Here is a 20307-nt window from a genome sequence, read left to right as displayed (position 1 = left end):
AACATTATTGAATTCATTAGAATCACTTTTTTTAATGTCATATATATGTAATTTCAATGCAAAATTATATTTGTGTATTCGAAATAAGTATAGATATATGTAATAGTCGAGTCAATGGTTTCAATCGCTGATTGCAAATGCAAGTGTCGCAGGCGCGTGTCAAATCGCGGCGCGCCCACGCGGCCCGCGCCATACCCGCGCTTGCGCCTGCGCCTGCGCATCCCATTCACCAAGGTTTTATTATCTTCCGGATATTCCCATCGCAGTATTCTAAAATTACACCTGCGTGAAGTGATTTTATAAATATAATAATCGCCCTAACAACGCGTTTTACAAACTAGTAAATATAGATTCATAAAACTACACTGTAAATTGTAAAAAAACAACACTGTGTATTACCAGAAACATGATTAGTAAATATGGATAAACATTAACACTGAAGTTTTGGAAGAATTTAATTGTTGGACAATTTAAAAAAATCTCTTCCTTCTTGTTGATAATTTTATTTTGATATTGTGTACTACATATTTGGTTTACACGCGGTACTCATTTTTGATTCTTAAATACGACACTTTATCCTTTGCTTAACGAATTATTGGCCACCCTGCGGTGTTGGTTACATCAATAATCATTTTGTTTTGCTCCTTTGTGCTCGCCTATTTGTATCATCGTTTAGTTTAGTATAGAAACCACATGTTCAAGTATCATTCGACACTGACACTGGCATTCTTAAGCCTGTAGTACACTGCCAAAGAAAACCAACCAACCAACCAAAAAAATACCAACTCTACAGGCTATGATGACATAAGCACTAAAGTACTTAAAAAATGCGCAACTAGTCTCGCTAACCCCCTAGCCCATATAATAAATTTATCTTTAACGGAAGGTACTTTCCCAGAACGATTAAAAAAGTCAATTGTCAAGCCTCTGTATAAAAAAGGAAAAAGAACTGAAATGGGCAACTATCGCCCGATAACATTAATACCTATATTGTCGAAGATCTTTGAAAAGGTTATGTATTATAAGGTGGAACACTTCATGACGTCATGTAGCTTACTTAAACAGGAACAATTTGGATTTAGGAAAAATAGCTCCACTACTTTAGCATGTTTTTCACTGATTAAACAGATAACTGAGAGTCTTAATCATAGAACTAAAGTCTGTAGTATATTCCTAGACATGACGAAAGCTTTCGATTTTGTATGCCATAAAACTCTTCTACTAAAGCTTTCCTCTTACGGTATACGCGGGAAAGCTAATGAATGGATAAAAAGCTATTTAGAGAATAGACAACAATGTGTAGAAATAACAAAAACTAATCAATGCGAACAAAAAATTTTCAGATCCAATTTTAGACAAAACAATTGTGGCACACCTCAGGGAAGTATATTAGCTCCGCTTCTTTTCCTCATATACATCAATGACCTCCCTGATGCAGTTAACAAAGATTGTATACTTTTTGCTGATGACACTACATTAATAATAAAATGTGAAAACCAAGCACACTTAGAAAAAGAAATTACTAGTACTTTAGATAAGGCTATTAACTGGTTAGAACAAAATAATCTTAAAATAAATATGAATAAAACTAATATTATACAATTTCAAACACTGCAATCACACACAACCGAATTAAACATTCACTACAAAAATAATCAACTTTCAAGTGTTAGCGATTGTGTATTTTTGGGTATAACCGTGGACAAACATTGCACTTGGAAACCACATATAGCGAAAATTGTCAATAAAACAGATCGATTTGTCTATGTACTAAAGAGGATAAAGCAAATAGTTAACATAAACACTGCACTGATAGCCTACCACGCTTACATATCATCAATTCTGAGATACGGAATAATAATATGGGGTAATTCAGTAGAGGCAGATAAAGTTTTCAAAGCTCAGAAAAAATGTATCAGAGCAATATGTGGTACTCACTTCTTAGATAGTTGCAAACCACTTTTTAAAAGACATAAAATCTTACCGTTGCCCTGCCTATACATCTTAGAAATATGTATCTTTGTGAAAAAACACCCTCAATTTTTTGAAACATTTAGCGATAGTACATATAGCCGATGTAGACATAAAAATAGACTGCGTTTACCTCAGATAAAGCTACAATTATTTAAGGAAAATGTTTATTGTATGTGTATCATGATATTTAATAATTTACCTTCAAATATTGTACAATTGCCTTTTACACGGTTTAAAAATCAATTATTTAATTTGCTGTTGGATAAATGCTATTATAATGTTGAACACTTCCTAGCTGACAATTTACAAAATGTTGACCTAATAATAAATAAATAATTAATGACTAAAATAATCCTACCAATATGATTTTATATAATAAGGTTAAATTTGCATTCAATATAATATTTGCATGCCATACGTGGCAGAATATGTTTGTTCGTCTAATCATGTAACACCATTTGTACCATATTCTGGCAAATAAATTGATTATTATTATTATTATTATTACCGAAATCGCAATAAAGCATAATGCTTGTAACATACAAACGAGAAAACGGAAAGTAAAGTTTGCTCTCCAGCTCTGGCTGCTGAACAGTGAAATTTAAATTAATAAAACTCTATTTAAATATTTACTGAATTTGCTTGATCTTTTCCGCCCGCATTATCTCTTCTTTACTCGTTTCCACACAAAACGTTATTCAAGCGAGCGATGTGCCTTTGACATTTGAGTTATACATGTGTGCGGCCGCAGAGTGTAAACAGACGGCGGTGGTGTGTGCGCCATTCATGAATTTCCCACCGGTTCACGGAAACCGAAGCCGTGGTGTGAGGCGCTAAGAGGGTGAAGGTAGAGGCAGAGGCAGCGAGGGGGATGGGGCGACACCCCCGTTTATGAATGAGGCCGTACGTCATCAGCATCGATCCGCGCTGGCCCCGGCCGTGGCCGCGCGCAAGGCCAGCTTGCTAAAAGCCACAGGTGTCGGTTGACGCAAGCCGCATAGGACTTTTCCGCAAAACTAATTTTTGTCACTTGACGTCATAGCAATTGATAATCAAGCACAAATACGTTCACACTTTCGAGTTATCTTCATAAGCTCCAGCGATAAAAGTGTGCTTGTCTTTATTGACGCAACCGTTGACTATTTATGTACGTAATGCATTAAATTCTAACCTTTTCGATAAAACGTTTCGCAGCTCTAATAAGTAAATCTTTTCAGTAACAATAAACAACACTCTCTCTAATCCTGTTTTGCTAACTATAACAACTTCAATAATGTTTGTGGCCTCTGGCGAGTTTATCTACTTGGTAATTTTGACTGGCTGTTTTAATCGAAGCGGACTTTGGTGTGATATCAATTGTATTACAAACTTCTACGTACCACTTCTTTGTACGTACACTTCATTTAAGAATGTTGTTATAAAGAATCAACATAGTACCTCGTATATGCTTTTAACATATCGCTTGATGTGAAAATTATTTGTCTGTAAAATATCGGTTACGTTCCCATTTTCTTATTTAATTTAATTGCGTTGCAGTTCCTGTGCACATTAAAATAGCAGGTAACTTGACATTAGATGACACATGATGTTTAGTAGTTTTATGAAAATGGAATTATGTTGACTTGGGTGTACTGAAGTGTAATTTATATATTGTTGACAACAAGCAAATAACAGCTGAAATGTATTCGAAGGAGCGGCATACGTGCGTCATGAATACTTACCACGGGGTTGGGGTAGGGGGTTGTGGGGATGAAGATAACCGCGTCACGTCACGCCACTGACCACCCTGTTTCACTCCCGCCAGTCATTAATTACGCTCGATTACCGTTCTTAAGTAAAGTAAGCAGGACGATTGTTGTTTAAATACGTACTCGTGTTTTTTTAAATTGAATAAATTGACCACCCCCTCGGCTAATTTTACGCATCACTTAACGTCAGTGGACCTAGCACAAAAACTAGGAAGAAAGTATCCGTATCGACGAAAATTATATGAGATTTGTGCAACGATATGATTTTGACGAAAGTACACCGACAAACAAATATTGTTGCTTCGATACGAGTACTATTTCACAAATTTCTGTCAGATGTTAGGCGACGAAAAATGTAACTACACACACACTTTAGAAAAACACTACTTACTTCACATTTGGCGATATTTAATTTTGGCGGCTTTAATACATAGCTACTTCATACAAGAAAGGTACTTAAGAATTAAGTAGATATTGTAACGATAGACACTTTTTTATTTATAGATTTAATTTCTGTATTGTCGGAAAACAATCATCAAAATATTAGCCATTATTAATATAGCCAAAGTAGCAAAAATGCTTCCGTTGATATCATCACTCGTCACATCAGTAAACTTGGATTTTTCATCATATAAATATAAAAATAATAAAGTAAATAAAGTAAAATAATAAAGTGACAAAACTTTTAGTTTGGAAAATAAATAGATACTGGGTAAAAATTTCCCTTTCGTTTGCTCCATTTATCTCTCAAGCGCCGGTCATGCGCCGGTTCGTGCAATGTTCTATACATCAACTACGTAAGAGCGATTACGTCGCCGCTTCGATTACATACATTCTAAATGTGGCAAGATAAACATTTGCAAGCTTTTTCGAGCGCGACCCACGTCATGAGCTGATGTATGTGTTTCGAGATTAGTTTTCGAGTGTCCGTGTAATTATAAGCGTGACAGCGCCATGACGCGCCTCAGCCGGCGTCACGTCGCACGCTTGACCGATGAGCCGCGCTAATCACGTCACGACAGGCCTTTTTAGCAGCGAGTTATCGGTCATCAGGATTCGAAGCATCGTTTTCAGCTTCAACAATATCGGTACAATTGTAAATAAGAAAGGAAAACTCCAATCATTTTTACATTAAACTTGTAGGTACAATCTATGTGGAAAATATTTTTAATAACAAAATTCATGAATTTAATGTTTCCATGTATAAGTTGATTAAATCCCGCGATAAATTAATTGATTTATTACAGTAAGGACCTATAAGGTGGCAAACAAGCAAAGGCCAAGCAAATTCACCAAAATAGTGAAGCGACCTCTGCCCATAGCATTCGCATTTGCAGATGTGTTGCCTATCTTTAATCGTGGTAGATACCTTTTTTTAAGTGTTAGATCCCGTAACAACAATATTTGTGAAATGCACGAATGGGTCGGATCGACCGGTGAAACACCACGACCACAGGGGAGACAGGCCTAATCTTAGTCCACGTTGCCTTCCCACCATTTTCTTATAAGGCCATGATGGGAAGGGGAAGTGAGTTTGACGATTAAAGGTAGGCGACGCATCTGTAATTGCGGATGTCTATGGGCAACAGTCGTTACGCGATTTCGGCGAATTCAGGTAGTCGCACGCTCGTATTCAACCCTACATTATCAAAAAACTCGACAGAGGAGGGAAAGCGCAGATACAATTTTCTTCTTTACGAGAAAATAGAATCAAAATTAGGCCTCCGACACGCCCACCCATCGGACAAAACGCGGAACTTGCTGCCACTTCTCGCCTATCTTTAGTGAATATAGTTAAAAATATAGACTGAAGATAGAATCTAAAAGTGATCCACACGAATCAACAAAGTAGGCCTGTATAGATTAATTACATTTCTAGGTCGCAGTTCTTATTGTGTCGTAAATCATGCGGCAATGAAATGTGGGTTATGATCCTCGCGTATTTCACCGTTAATGACTCGAGAGATGATATTTATTGAAGTACATTCATCAAAGCTATATTTATCAATAGAGCATCGTCACCTCGGAGTGCATTTGCAATGTGAGTATTATTAGCGCTGCCCTAGCCTCGCCACCTCGCCAAACGACCCGCCGCTAGTTATTTAATTATCACTTTCTATGCGTTAGCGTTAGTACACGTTTACACTTTTATACCATATCAAATACTTACCATATCATACTTACTAACAGTAGGCTTTCACAGCTGAAACACCTCAAACACATATATTAAAACCAATATTATCCTCAAACTCAGAGATAATACTTCTTCGGTTCCGGCTTTAGGTGACCGCCCAGATAGTAAGGCGTGTTACAGGTCTGCGAATTACACAGTGTCACATTACCCTATAACCCCCCCCCCCCCCCAAAGGCATGGTAAAAAAAGGGGGCACCGTAGAAATCTCGCACAGAGTGCTAGTAGATTTAAAACCGTTACGCAGCTTCAGCCGGTCTAGATCTCCAAAAGCGGACACGAAAAGGTTTAGACGAGCTTTGTTGTTGGTAATTGCTAGATGTTACTGTAAATTATATTCAAACTGCCATTCAATTACCACCTATCTTGTCTTACTTCTTACTAATCTTCTTATATTATAAATGCGAATGTTTAGATGGATGGATGTTTGCTTGAAGGTATCTCTGGAACAGCTCAAGGGATCTAGATGGAATTTGGCACAGATGTAAAACATCAGAGTCTCGAACACATAGTCTAGTTATTACGATTTTTTTATTCCGCGCATACGGAGTCGCGGGCAATAGCTAGTGTATCACATATTTAACAGAGTGTATGTTTTCTTTATAAACATAGCCACTGTTAATGTCATTGAAACGACCTCTTGTAAATTATATTGACAATTTCAATTGGTGACAAGATCAAATTACGATGTGAAACCTATTAAATGTCAGTGGATAATAGTAACAGTCAATTCAGTTGTGGTGCGTGCGAAAGTCCCAGCCTGAGACGTCCACCCACCAATAAGTGTCTCTCGGCCGTGGGAAGCCGTCCGTACGGTGGCGACGCTACTCTTAGCAAATAGTAAACACTTCAGGCTTGTAGGTTGTATCTCTGCCACGCCATAACTACAAATACATGACATTTCTGACACTCTACGTGCATGCGATACCCTCGATTATTGTATTTTCGACGTTGACTTGTACGTTATTGAAATGTGACGAGATACTCGAACTTCATTTTTGACTATAATGTAATCCACACTAAGGTAAGGTACAGCAAAGCAGTAAAAATTAAACATTTTGAATAGTTAGCAAAGCACACACAATTTGGTTCTTTAACCGATATGCTACGGAAATAACTCATGTAGCCTCATCCATTTGAAAAGTTTACGCACTAAATAAATCGTCTAAATAACTTGTACAAGTCGATAAAATTAATGATTCCTCGAGAAGCTTAGCAAATGACGTTCGTGATATCGTATAAAAATGTAGACGAGATGAAACACCCGTGCGTTACAAATAGACAACGCGGATTGAGGTAACGGTCAGAAATAGAACCCCGCCTCCGAACTCCGAACCAAAAGTAGTCAAGTTAATTTTAGAGCGATCCCAGCTGGGACGTTTCGGTGGTGTGATTCACCTGCTGAAGAGTCGATTGTTCGAGTTGCGCGTCAATCGACCGCGTGGTGTTTACGCGCTCGTCAGCTGACGGCCGGGAATAGCCCTGACGCCGCGGCCGAGCTATGCGCCCGCGCACCCGCCACCGCCCGCGCCCTCGCACACGCAAATAGCGCGCTATAATTAGATGTCGGTGAAATCGTGGGTTTGTTATTTTTCTTTATCGTGTCCGTTATGCGATAATTGGGTTAGCGGCTGCATGTGGGCCCGTGGCGCGGGCGCCGGCGTCGGCGTGTCTCGCGCGGCTCGAGTCCTGGCGCCTGCGCTCGTCCTTCCTCATCGCACTTCGCCCCCACTTTTGTCATGACGCACTTCATTTTAATAGTTCGTTATCTGCCAAACTATTTTTGTATGCATCACGTACGCCGCATAAACGGATTCTACTTATAGTCTTCGGTGTTATAATTAAAACTCATAACAAATTATGAATCAAAGTTGGAGTCGATTTCTAATCGTTTAGTTTTGGGCAGTGGCTGAGCAATACTGACATTATGACATGTTTAATAGTGACTGTAAATGCCTATCCCCTGATCCAGTCAACTATCTTTGAGGCATCATTTGCGAAATCATGAAAGAAAATCGACTTTTAATTTAAATCTTACAACACATATTCAGCATTAAGTAGATAAAGTCTCTCTTGAATGGTGTATTTATCTTATGAAAATGATAACATCAAAACGATCTTTTAGCAATCTTTGGTATTAGTGTTAAAATATTTTAAAAAACAGGTTCGCATGAATGTAAAGCACTAAACACTTGTGGTATCAAAGTATCCGTAGCAACATAATTGGTCGCTTTAAAAATTTATAAAGCTGGAAACGAGTAAGCGGCCATCTGAATTCGCCGAAATAGCGACCGCTGAAGATGGACATCTACAATTGCAGAAGCGTTGCCTACCTTTAATCAACGAAGGAGGGGAAGCACAGAAAAAGGATATTTCCCCTTTCTATGCGTCCGCCAAAACCAACTTCCACTCCCCATCATTTCCTTATAAGAAAAGGGTGAGGACTAAAATCACTCACACTCATCAGACGAAACGCGGTATTAGTTCTACTTGACGCCTGTCTTCTGTATGGTCGTGATATTGCACCGGTCAACTCGGCCCATTCGTGCACCCAACAAATATCGTTGTTAAGGGATCTACCACTGTTAAAAATAACAAACATCCATCCATCGATCCATCCTACATCCAAACGTTCGCATTTATAATATTAGCTGGAAAGATAGATTAAATAGCCCTTAAAAAATAATTGTACCTGCCTGTACCGACATACTAAGGCACTTATTTGCTTCCAAATGTCAATATAGATCTACGTCTTTGTATTTGTTTGTTAAATATTGCCAACACATCTTATGACGTCATAAATGACCGATTAAAAAAAAAATTATTTTAGTACATATTAGTTATCGATTAGCGTGTTAGGTGGTTTCCTAAAAAAATCCTTTATTTTTATTAAGTTACTGATGGAACTAAGATTCAATAGATACAAAACAAAGATCATTTGTTATTTTTTATTTATTTGTATAAAATAATTAATCCTCTGGGTTAAGGGTTACAGTTGTATGTTTAAATATAAGAACAACGTAATAATAGGATGTTGTGTTTCATAATTTTATAACAATTAAGGTCTACATAAAATTTTGAGTTAAGTAAACAACAGAAAAGAAATAAAAAATAAAAAGCGGCACTGTGATAACACCGTAGCAGCTAGCTACACCAAACAATAACTTCAGTAGAGTATTGGAGCTGTAAAGGCGTTCAAAACAAACAAACTGAAACACCTGGCCGTCACAGAGCAGTGCAAAGCGAACCGCGTCCGAGCGCTTGGCGCGGAGGCTCGCGGCGAGACGGGCGTGCGGCGGCGAACGGGCCCGCGGGAGGCGAGGGTGGCGGGTGGCGCAGGGCGGCGGGGGCGGTGGGCGGGTCGGGCGGTGACGTCACGAGGGGGGCAGCCGCCGTGCGATTGGCCGGTCTGCGCGCGCCGATACCGAATATGGGACCGCGGCTTCATTGATAAAACGAGCGCGCGGCACGCGCGGCGCCAGTCCCCGTCGCGCCGGCCGCACGTTCGGCCGTCTTCACACTGGCGCTGTTCGTGATCCCGCTAGGCCCGTGGGCCGAGGAGCAGGTGGTGCCGGACGGCATGGGCACGGATGCAGAGCCGCCGTCCGGGCCGCACCTGTTGTCGCTGGCGGACATGGGTGCGCTCGGCTTCGACTGCGCGCTCAAGCCGGCGCCCGCGCTGCCCGCCGGCGCCGGCGGTTCTCCTGCAGACCTCAACACGCCCGTCTCCACTTCCGACCTGCCGGCCTTCTTCCCCAGCCTATTGGAGCCGCCCCCCATATCAGGTGCGCTGCTCGCCTATTGTTGATGAGCCGTGCTACAGTGGCCCCGTGCAGTGTACCGTCGCGCAGTATGTCGCGGATAGCGCCGTCGCCCCGGCCCGTGCCCGTGCCCTTACGCTTCTTCAGTGAGCTTTCAGTGATTGCCTTTGCAATTCATGTTCAGTTTATTAGTGAACTAACGAAATCCAAGATTCGGTAAATATATCTCTGCATTTCATTTAAATGTTAATAAAACCAAAACATTTGTTTTCATTGAAAATAAAATCAAAACATAAACATAACAAAGAGAGTTGACGCTGCTGGTAAACAAGCTGGCTGTCGGAATGGACGCAATAAATAATATTGCGTAGTAACATTTAATTCAAAGCATTCGTTCTTTCAATAAATACAAACATATGTGTTTGAAGAAATTGATTATCTTTTGACTATTTAAATATAAAATGATGAGATCAATCAAATTAAGTAGTAACAGAAGAATGTCGAATTTCTTACGCTATTTAATCTACACAATTATGTTGTAAAAGTGAGATAAAGAGTAAGGATAGCTAATCTTACTAATATTATAAAAGCTAATGTTTAGATGGATGTATGGATGTTTGTTTGAAGGTATGTAGTGTACAGCAGGTAGGTGACAGCTAGTGTTATATATTAAGAAAAAGTGTTTTGCCGGAAATATTTTAGAATACAAAAGATTAAGTGTATATAGTAGGTACAGGTTTTCTAGACTTGAAAATATTTAGGCTTTAAATTAAATCAAGGCAATGATATAATAAATATCATCGTCATATTCAATATCATGGGTCTAACATTAAACTTTTACAATGTAAATAAAAAACATTATTATTTTTACCTTTTTTATAAATTGGATTATTCTTTGCCGTTACCAACCATCAAATCATATACACCAAAAACTTGACATTGACATATCAAAAGCTCAAGCGAAATTAAATTAAAACTGAAAAAGAAAACAAGATAAAAATGGATAAATGTTATAATTTTGTGTCGTCATAATCATTTGATTTCAAATCCAAAAAAATATAAATAAACAAAACAGTTAACAATTATATTTATGATTTAATTGCGGTTAACATGAACTAGTTAGAAATTAATTATTAGTCTTTCTGTTTTTCAAGAGGGTGTTCCCAATACACTCTACATTTAAACTAAAATTATAAGTATTGGTATTTTAATAGTTTCAGAATACAAGGATATGAATATGTACAATCTGACAATCAATCACCTTAGTGTATAATAAGTAGTCACTACAATACTTGTTTACATTAAAGCCTTTTTTTATATAAGAGAAGGGGGCAAACGAGCAGCGGGAACACCAAGGCTTATTATAAATAGCCTATAAACTAAACTAACAATGTACTAAACTTCGTGAACCATCCTGAACACTGAGATCACAATAAACCTTCATCATAACCTAGTAATAAAGCTGGACAGCTTAATTATGCTAGTTATAGGTATTAGGATTGTTACTAAATAAAAAGCTGTGTTAGGACGACATAAATTGGTTTAAGTATGCTACATACGTCAAATGTACTTAAGTTAGATAAATTTGCCGTAAGTATGTTTAGCTGGAGTTAACCAATTGAAGTGAAAGCCCATCTTATAGACCGACAAAGTTATCTGACCTGCTGGGAATAAGTCAAACAAAATTATGTTAACTTTCTGGCGAACCCCTGTCAATTTAAAAAAGTGTAATAATGTCCTTGTCGTACCGTACCTGCCTTATCACTTTTTTCTTTTATGTTATTTTCTTTTTCTATTTGGTTTTACATATTTTTTGACAGTTTAAACCACGATAGCATCGCCTTTTTAACGGCTCAGATAAGTTTGTTGCACTATACCCTGACACTCCAGTGCGGTGACACTTGTATATACTTTTACACTTGGTGACATATTGTTGTCCTTATTTATTCAAAGAGGTATTAACAGCAATGTGACGGCAATAGGAACCCACTGTTGAGTCCATCCTATTTTATTTATAACGAGCAATGTATCGGTGATATTCGGAGCGCATTGCTATCCGCGGCACCTCGCAGTGATATCAGCTATCGGCTTCCGGACGCACTTATCACCGCTTCCCTCGACACGCGAACATATGTACGCTAAAACTTCTGCTATAACTACAAACAAGTATTAAACACAACTTAAATAATAAAGATATGTATACTTCAAACTTAAAAATATGTAGGTTAAGAAATTATAAACCATTCGACATCCATAAGAAAATGAATGTGCAAATGTCCATGGGCGTCGATGATCACTTATAAGTGTTCCCGCCGCTTATTTGGCCACTTCTTTTATGATGTGATTAAAAAATACTAACTAAAATTGAGAAAACTAAATTTTTCAAATATAGCGAATCTGACATACATCTTCGACGATATTTCTAATTTTATAAAAAGTAGTTGTAAAGAATTTAAAAAATAATAGATAACCAATTTAAATGTTGAGGAATGACCGAAAGTTATTTAAGGCAATCTAAATAAAGCTTCGATTGTAATTAAGACGTCACTGTTACACTATTCTTAAAGGACAATGCCACGGGCCACGAGAGCGTTATAAATTGTAATAATCTTTTTTCTTTTATCTCAACTTGTTACTACATTTTCCGCATAGAGTCAGCCGATAATTAAACTCTCAGTGAGATTATGACATGCTACGAGTACGTATAAATTAAAATGTAACAACAGGTTTGACAACAGGTTAGGCGACAGCCAGCGTTTTATATTCAGGGCATAAGAGCGATCATGTACACCACGTACAATGCCGAATTAGTTTTGGTGGAGATGGTATCAGGTACCGAGACGCGAGCATCGAGCCTAATTAGCTCACGCCGGCCGTAAGACGAACAATGACTAATGAGAAACAATGTATGGCGAGGGCATGTCGCTACAACGAACGAATCTTACACCTCCATTTGGCCCTTTCTAATTAAGATTGATGAACGCGACAAAAATCTGCATCACTATTGGATACACAACTTGCTGTGGACCGAGCTCTGCGTTGACATATCTAAATTCACAAATCCAGACGCCCCCTTGTGTGCGTCAAAGTTCAGCGCAAAAATTTTATTCAAATCTTTAGAGACGTTTTCGACACAAGTACAGTTTATAATTTATTGTGTCGAATAGTGTAATAAGGATCAAGGATTTTGCAGGCCATAACTTTGAAATAGAACGTATATAAGCAATGAATTCGGAAAAGTATTGCACACGATTACAACGATCCCGATATATAATATGCGTTATAATGTTACGGTCATTATCGTGCGCTTGCTGGCACAAAGTAATGTGGGATGTTCGCTTGTTGCAGGATCGCTAGCGGGCGATGAGCTGTCGCTAGGGTGTTCCCCGCGACGCCACAAGCACGAGGCGTCGTTGTCGCCGGGCGCACGTGCCGAGGACGCCAGCAACGCATCTAGCGCTAGCGCCAGCGCCTCGCTGTATGGCCCGCCGGCCGCCAAGCGCGCGCCCTCCCCACCGCTGCAGTGGTTGCTGCCGCCCGGCCCCGGCCCCGGCCTCGACAAGTATTTCCAACATGAATACGAGGAGCGCGTCGACCTATTGCCGCCTGAGTGCCAGCCCGCGTACTGTGCACCGCCGCAGGCCTGCGTGCCCCAGCACTGTGAGTATCGCCCTCCGCCGCCGCACCACGCCCAGCATCCGCCGCACCAGTCGCACCCGTCGCACCAGACGCACCCGGCACAGCAGCATTGGGAAACGCAGGAGTACTCCGCGCCGCCGCAACCCGCGCCCGGCCCCTCCGGCGTGCCCAAGCGCGAGCCCTACCCCAGCCCGGCCGGCGACCGACCCGTGCAGCTCGCAGAGTACAACCCCTCCACGAGCAAGGGCCACGAGATCCTCTCGCAGGTGTACCAGCAGAGCGCGCAGCCTCTGCGACTCGTCGCCGTCAAGCCGCGCAAGTACCCCAACCGGCCGAGCAAGACACCCGTGCACGAGCGGCCGTACGCCTGCCCAGTGGACGGCTGCGACCGCCGCTTCTCGCGCTCCGATGAGCTCACGCGGCACATTCGCATCCACACGGGCCAGAAGCCGTTCCAATGTCGTATCTGCATGCGCTCCTTCAGCCGCTCTGACCACCTCACGACGCACGTGCGCACACACACCGGTGAGAAGCCGTTCGCGTGCGACGTTTGTGGTCGCAAGTTTGCGCGCTCCGACGAGAAGAAGCGACACGCCAAGGTGCATCTCAAGCAGCGGCTGAAGCGGGAGCGCGGCTCAGCGCCTCCGCACGAACCGCTCTAGCGCACGCGCTGTCCCGCGCCCGCGCCCCGCCGACACATTCCACTCGCGCCGCGCCATCTCCCAGCGGCCACGGCACACGTTGAAGTTATCAAATAATTTCATCGCTTAAGTGTAAGCACTGTCTTAAATGAAGCTTTATTAAGTCTACATTTGTAAATTCACTGAAATTTATATGTAGGTTATATAACTTTTTATACACATTTGTAATTAATATGTTGGATATGATCGATCCAAAGTATTCTTTTAACTAACATCAGATTTTATCGATCTGGACCGGGAACAAGTGTAGACCGGAAGCGATGCGGCCTAAAACTATGTATGTGATGAAACGCATCCGAGGTATTGTAGAATGGCTGCCGCGGATCCTCTGCGCGACGTCCGCACATATATCTAGATAACGCGGCGCCGCGCCTGACGTAGAACAAAACCTCTTCGATAAACTGAATTGTTTAAATTCTATGTGAGTGCATTATTATTAATTACTCTTAGAGAGGTGACATGAACTGTGCCTACACATGAGTAGGAGAAATGTGAGACGAGGCACACCGGCCGGGCGTGAACTTCGCCGCGTCAACCCCCGGTCGGTAAACTTTGTTTGACTTTGTTAATTATTTAAGTATTGTATTATATATTTATTAATCTTATATACTTGATTAAACTAACGTGAAATTGTGCCATTCGTTTAACTTTATACTGCGTGCCACAGCAGTTTGAATGATACTAAATGTAACACGACTGCTATGTAAGTGATAGGTGTAATACCTTATGTTAATGTAACGCTACGTATTTTGTTTTATACTATTTCTAGTCGAAGATGTGAACGTGTGAATGTCGACTATTGTTTTTCTTCATATACTTTATTTTATTGTTTTTATTTAACATTTTATATTAATATTCGACAGTCACTGTCAATCTTTACTCTTGCTCAATTGATTTGTTTTAACAAAATTTGCTCAAATCTCTCTTACACAAACATTACTGCACTAACGCCTTTTTTAGTATAAAGCCTTGTTCTCTCTTTTCTTTGTTTTAACAGAGTACTTGTCTTGTTTCCTACCTACCAGTGGTATATTTTGCTTGTATCCTTGTGCGTGTAGACTAATCTAGCAAAATAAAATAACGTGTAGGTATAAAATTATGATCTCTTAATCTTTATTAATAATTTGCAATTATCGCCCTCGGAGATATGGGCTTTTTATTTATAATACTCATAAGTACATCTAGTTACTTATAAGATTAATTTTGTATTTAGTTTACTGTGATTAAATTACGACTCGTTGTCATGCACCGTCGCTGTCCCCTCGATGTGTTCACGTACATCGAATTGTAGCTATAGCATGTTCACGATCAAATCTGTCTACGATTGTTTATTAGTACAAAATTAAGCACAAACAGCCTAACATGTATTCGTCAAAACGTGACTTGTATTTTTAATATTTATGAAATCACCTACTGCCTTAGGTAGGTTAGGTGCAATGTCTGTTGGAATTTTATATTTAATTATTCGTTGCATTGTTCTGTAACTCGTTCAAACTATTTATCATGTGTAATTTAAGAACAAATAAGCGTTCCGCCAGAAAAAAGTGTTGTCTTTGTTTCGACATTGATATAAAAACGACAGGGTGATTACTTGAATGGCGGTGGTCTTTACAAATTTAGGACATCTGACAATAATATTTCTTACCCTTGTTCCGATAGTTTCTGCTATGAAAGTGCAATTATTAATTTGCTGAAATTAGCTATCAAATCTAAAATTATTAAACGTCAAAGCGCTCTGAAACCGAAGCCGGTATGATATGAAACTGACATGAATTTGGTTAGTATAGGCAAATTTTTCGGCAGAAAAGCTCACTTCGCGAAATCGATACTAATCTTAGCTGTCACTAAATTCTGCTTTTATAAGCTGTTTATATATGTATATGTCTGTTTGCTTTATGATTAACTTTGGTTTCGGTTCGCTTTCACGACTGTACTATAGACGTAAACGTTCAAACCACATATTGTTATACTGCAACAGAAATTTACAAAACATCTTTCATATGTCTACAAAAATTGCTTTGTTATTGTTTACAGATATTGTATAATAGCTGCCTAAATTATTATTTTACAAACTATTTCATATTAATTAGAGATGCTATAAAACTATTATACATTCTATAGATATATTTCACGCCATCCATGATGCCAGAGCTCGTCAATTAGAAATAAGAGCCAAACGATAAACACTTGCATACAACAAATATTTGATAAAAACGTTATACAACACGTAATGTACGCGTTTACAATGTTTTTACTATTTTAAAAGAGACAAAGTCTCTATTAGACAATGCTAGCGTAGATAGATATATATTTAATGCATGATAGACAAACGAGTGACGATGGAAACTGAGAAGACTAAATTCTTGAACTGTTTACGTAATGTTGCATCTCGTTGAAGTTGTTGGTATACGGTATGGCGACTGTGCGACGTTCGGGTCGCTTCGGTGCCGAGCCCCGTTTGTGGTCGCTCTGTGGCGGTGCTACGCATTGTTACTCTACTTTTTACTTTCACGTTGATGTTCTAGCTCTTAGTCGATTTTCAAAGTGAAACAAAACTATTTCAAGGTGTTCACCTGATAGTGAGTAAGTACGAATTTCTGTATGAGAGTTGTTTAAGCAAGTCCAGAGTGCGCATGCGCAGTCGTCCGTGCTGCACTCTAATGAACGATGTTGTTGATGTTTTGAAAATATTGTAATTAGATATAATAGGCTTTAAGTATATTGTTAAATCTCACTAATTTTTACTAAATTCTATTTAATATATTTGTAAATACACTCGGACTAAATTTGAATTTAATGTGTATATAAGAGAAAAAGAAATTTTTATTTAATATGAAATCACCTAAGGTGCGAAAATACAAATTGTTGAAAACTGAAATCTAATTGTTTACCTCTTTTCTGGTAAAACCTTACCTGTGGTTCCTGTCCTGTCCCTGTATTCTCCTCAAAATTTATTATATGTACTATAAGACATTCAAAAATAATAAAAACAGCATGCGTACTTAATAGTGACAGGTTTGTTACAAGATGATAGCAATACTAAATGCAAAAATCATCTTTAACTTGGCAAGAGTCCGTTCATATCGCTTAAAATTATATATTATTAAAAAATAAGCATAGCCGTGGACTGAAATATTATTATCTCAGGTTTTTTTCAAACAGAAAGTGCACTAAGTTCTTGTACGAATGTACAGCTTTGGCAAGCACAGTTCATATCACAAAGCGTGATAATTAAAAAAAAAGTTTAATACAAGACAAAACATATGACGGATTTGTTTTTCTAATCTTGCATTATCAATAAGAAAATCGAAGTGCTAAGCTATATATGTAAACATAATGCAAACAAGTTTTAATGCGAGCAAAAAATATCATACGGAATAAAGGTATAGTAGCGACATCTATATTTGAATTTTGTACACTACTTTCTAGCAAGTATTGATGTGATAAAAATAAGGCTTTATTAGGACGCAGTTCCTACATAGATGGCACTGCTATGCCTATTATTAGCCGACTTCATTTTTAGGTTATTTTTCATTATAAATATTATTAACCCTATTTGCTGCGGAACTTTGGGGATAATGATATAAACCTTCTGCAATTAACATGACAATTATTAACATACATGTAGCTTGATTTATGCTGTGCTTTGTTGACTTCTTTACACTTTGTGAACCATAGTATTTGTGATGATCAAACCTTTATTAAAATATATTAAAAAAAATAAAAAACAAAGTTATTTTTCTGTCACTTTTTATTACATAAATATTTTCTTTTTAACACTTCAAACATAAAAAAAAATTTAGGAACATAAAAACTCAAATACGAATTACTGTAACTCTAAACAAGATATCAATTTAGTTTAACCATCTGATGTCTTTTATATTTTAAATAACCAGTTACGGCCGATAAATACTGTTTTTGTATTTATGTACTTAAATTATATACTTTATATGTATACATTAATACAAAATCAAATATATCAATGTACGTAACTAACGACTTTAGTACCACTGTCATTATGAACCAAAGCCCAAAAATCTCAAAGTAATAAATAATACATAACATGTGCGTCAAATATAATTTAGTATGTTGTTTACTATTAGTTTTAACTTACATATTTATCCTTTTTTCAGTTAACAATGAATATAATGCCCGGTTAAATTATTCCAGTCCAGCGCTGATTACGATCGCCGGACTGGAATAATGTAAACCGGGCATAAATCAGTCTAATGATATTTAATTTCAAATCCGACAATTACCAGTCTTTACAAATAAGCTAACAGCATGCTATAGCAATAGAACATATTATGAAAAACTATATATCATTTATTTATATTTACTTCGATTAAATAAAAGAGGATTTAACCATGAACTATATATTTATTAAATAACATTATATATGTCCATGTTTATGCCACCAAACTGCTATACTAAAAGCAGATAAAATCATAGTTTATGTAACTTTTTCAACAATAAAAAAACACACACACAAATAATAGTATAAAAATATAACACAAATCTATATAAAATTTTATATACCATTTACTATAACATCTTTAAACAGATCTTCTTTGTGGATTTCGACTGTCGTGACACTTGAACATAATAAACATCCCTCAAATTGTCTTTGGAAATACAGAGACAATATGAGTCATCGCGGCAGTCGAAAATCACAAGTAAAATGCATTTAGAACTAGCTTTTGCCGCGACTCCGTCCGCGATTAATTAAAAAAAACTTAATTATTAGTCAATGCGTTTTTCCAGACTATGTCGAACATCTCAGTAAGATCTGTTAAGATGTTTTGGAAATATCTTTTCTTCTAACAAACATAGTATCTTATAACAAACATAAGTAGGATTGTCAGTAAGACTAGATGAAATGAAAACCCTATCAGAGAGACAGCAATATGACACCACACCAGACACTCAAATCAATATTAACTAAAATGACACCAATATCAACAAATACCCGGTATTTTATTTGGCACGTCGCTAACTAGAGTACTCTTTCGCCAGACGTGCCAACTCGAGAGTCAGTTACTACAAATCACTACAGTGGAATTATATTGTAGTAAAAAAAATATGTTTTATTTATTTAAGTCGGATAGGTCGAACATAGTGTTGTCCTTTTCATACCATATCTCACTCTATTTGAAAAAGTGAGATAACCATGTTTTTGTACACAATTTCGGCAGCTGAAAGTTCTATATTTAAAACTGTAACTTGGAATGTATTTCCATTATTCTAAAAACAATATTCGTCAACTCTTTTATTAAATTCAAACAACTTGTACGAAAATTTCGTCGTCCGATTGATTCGTTTGGCAAATATTAAAAACCGAGATGTCGTAAAATTTGACTTATTACCTGGTCAAAGCGCAAAAGTATGTATCAATGAAAACGGAACCATTTAAATGACCCACCTGCATCCACTCCTCGCTTGTTTGCCACCTCACAAAAAAAATCAGAATCATAAGTCACTCGGGTATTTTGATGATAAAAATAAACTATTCGTTCCAAATAAAAGTCTAAAAATAAAACTCTAAATAAGTAAATAAATACTTTACATTTTTCTAAACTTGTAAATGACAATATATTATTTTTTTGTCATTTTATAATTAAATATTTATTATACAATTCTAGTTCACTGTATCTCATAAACTTTTACAACATTTAGGCGTTTATTTGGGACATAATATAATATCCAATATTATAGTACGACAAACTTATCTGGCCCGGTATAAAATGCGCTGTTACTTCTGTCAGAAATGTATAACCTATTTAAGCATAGTAAATGACATAGCTATGACATGACAAATAACTTGTGCAACTTTTTTTAGTATTAACAAGAGGGCGCTAATGAACTATTGTAATTTAGTTTGAATTGTGTCTACCAGGGTCACATAAGTTTGTCTATACCAGTGTTTCCCAAGTTAGGGCGTACGCCCCATCTGTGGGACATTTGGATTTAGAGGGGGGCAATTCGGAGATTTAAAAACTTAAGGCTACATCCTTACAATGATAGCCAGTGCAAAAAATTACATAAAAACATTTTAGAGACAAAAATCCGTTGCATTTAAACTATTTATATGTGTTTTAATGTTTAAAAATGTTATATGAAATTGATCTAGTCAGCCAAAAGTAGTATTTAATTATTTCTCTAACATTGTAAATTTAGGCCTCGAGAGAAATTTATTTCTAAACAAAATTTCTAAGGGGGCAATAGTCGTGTTCATCCTGAAAAATGGGACATGGATCCAAAAAGGTTGGGAAACACTGGTCTATACAGTGTGA

General features: G+C 37.9%; 1 protein-coding gene across 1 annotated transcript in view; it reads left to right on the top strand.

The window, feature by feature from the left end:
- Nucleotides 1-16176, top strand: part of LOC106714247 (E3 SUMO-protein ligase EGR2) — a 30041-nt gene extending 13865 nt beyond the window's left edge. Inside the window, exon 2 of the mRNA XM_045679920.1 lies at nucleotides 13023-16176. Coding sequence (XP_045535876.1) covers nucleotides 13023-13975 — 953 coding nt within the window. The 3' untranslated portion in view covers nucleotides 13976-16176. The remainder of the gene's footprint in view (nucleotides 1-13022) is intronic.
- The last annotated feature ends 4131 nt before the right edge of the window (nucleotides 16177-20307 follow it).

This window comes from Papilio machaon, chromosome 11, assembly GCF_912999745.1.
Source record: "Papilio machaon chromosome 11, ilPapMach1.1, whole genome shotgun sequence".
NCBI classification, from domain to species: Eukaryota; Metazoa; Arthropoda; class Insecta; order Lepidoptera; family Papilionidae; genus Papilio; species Papilio machaon.
This window is presented reverse-complemented; position numbering and strand designations above follow the sequence as displayed.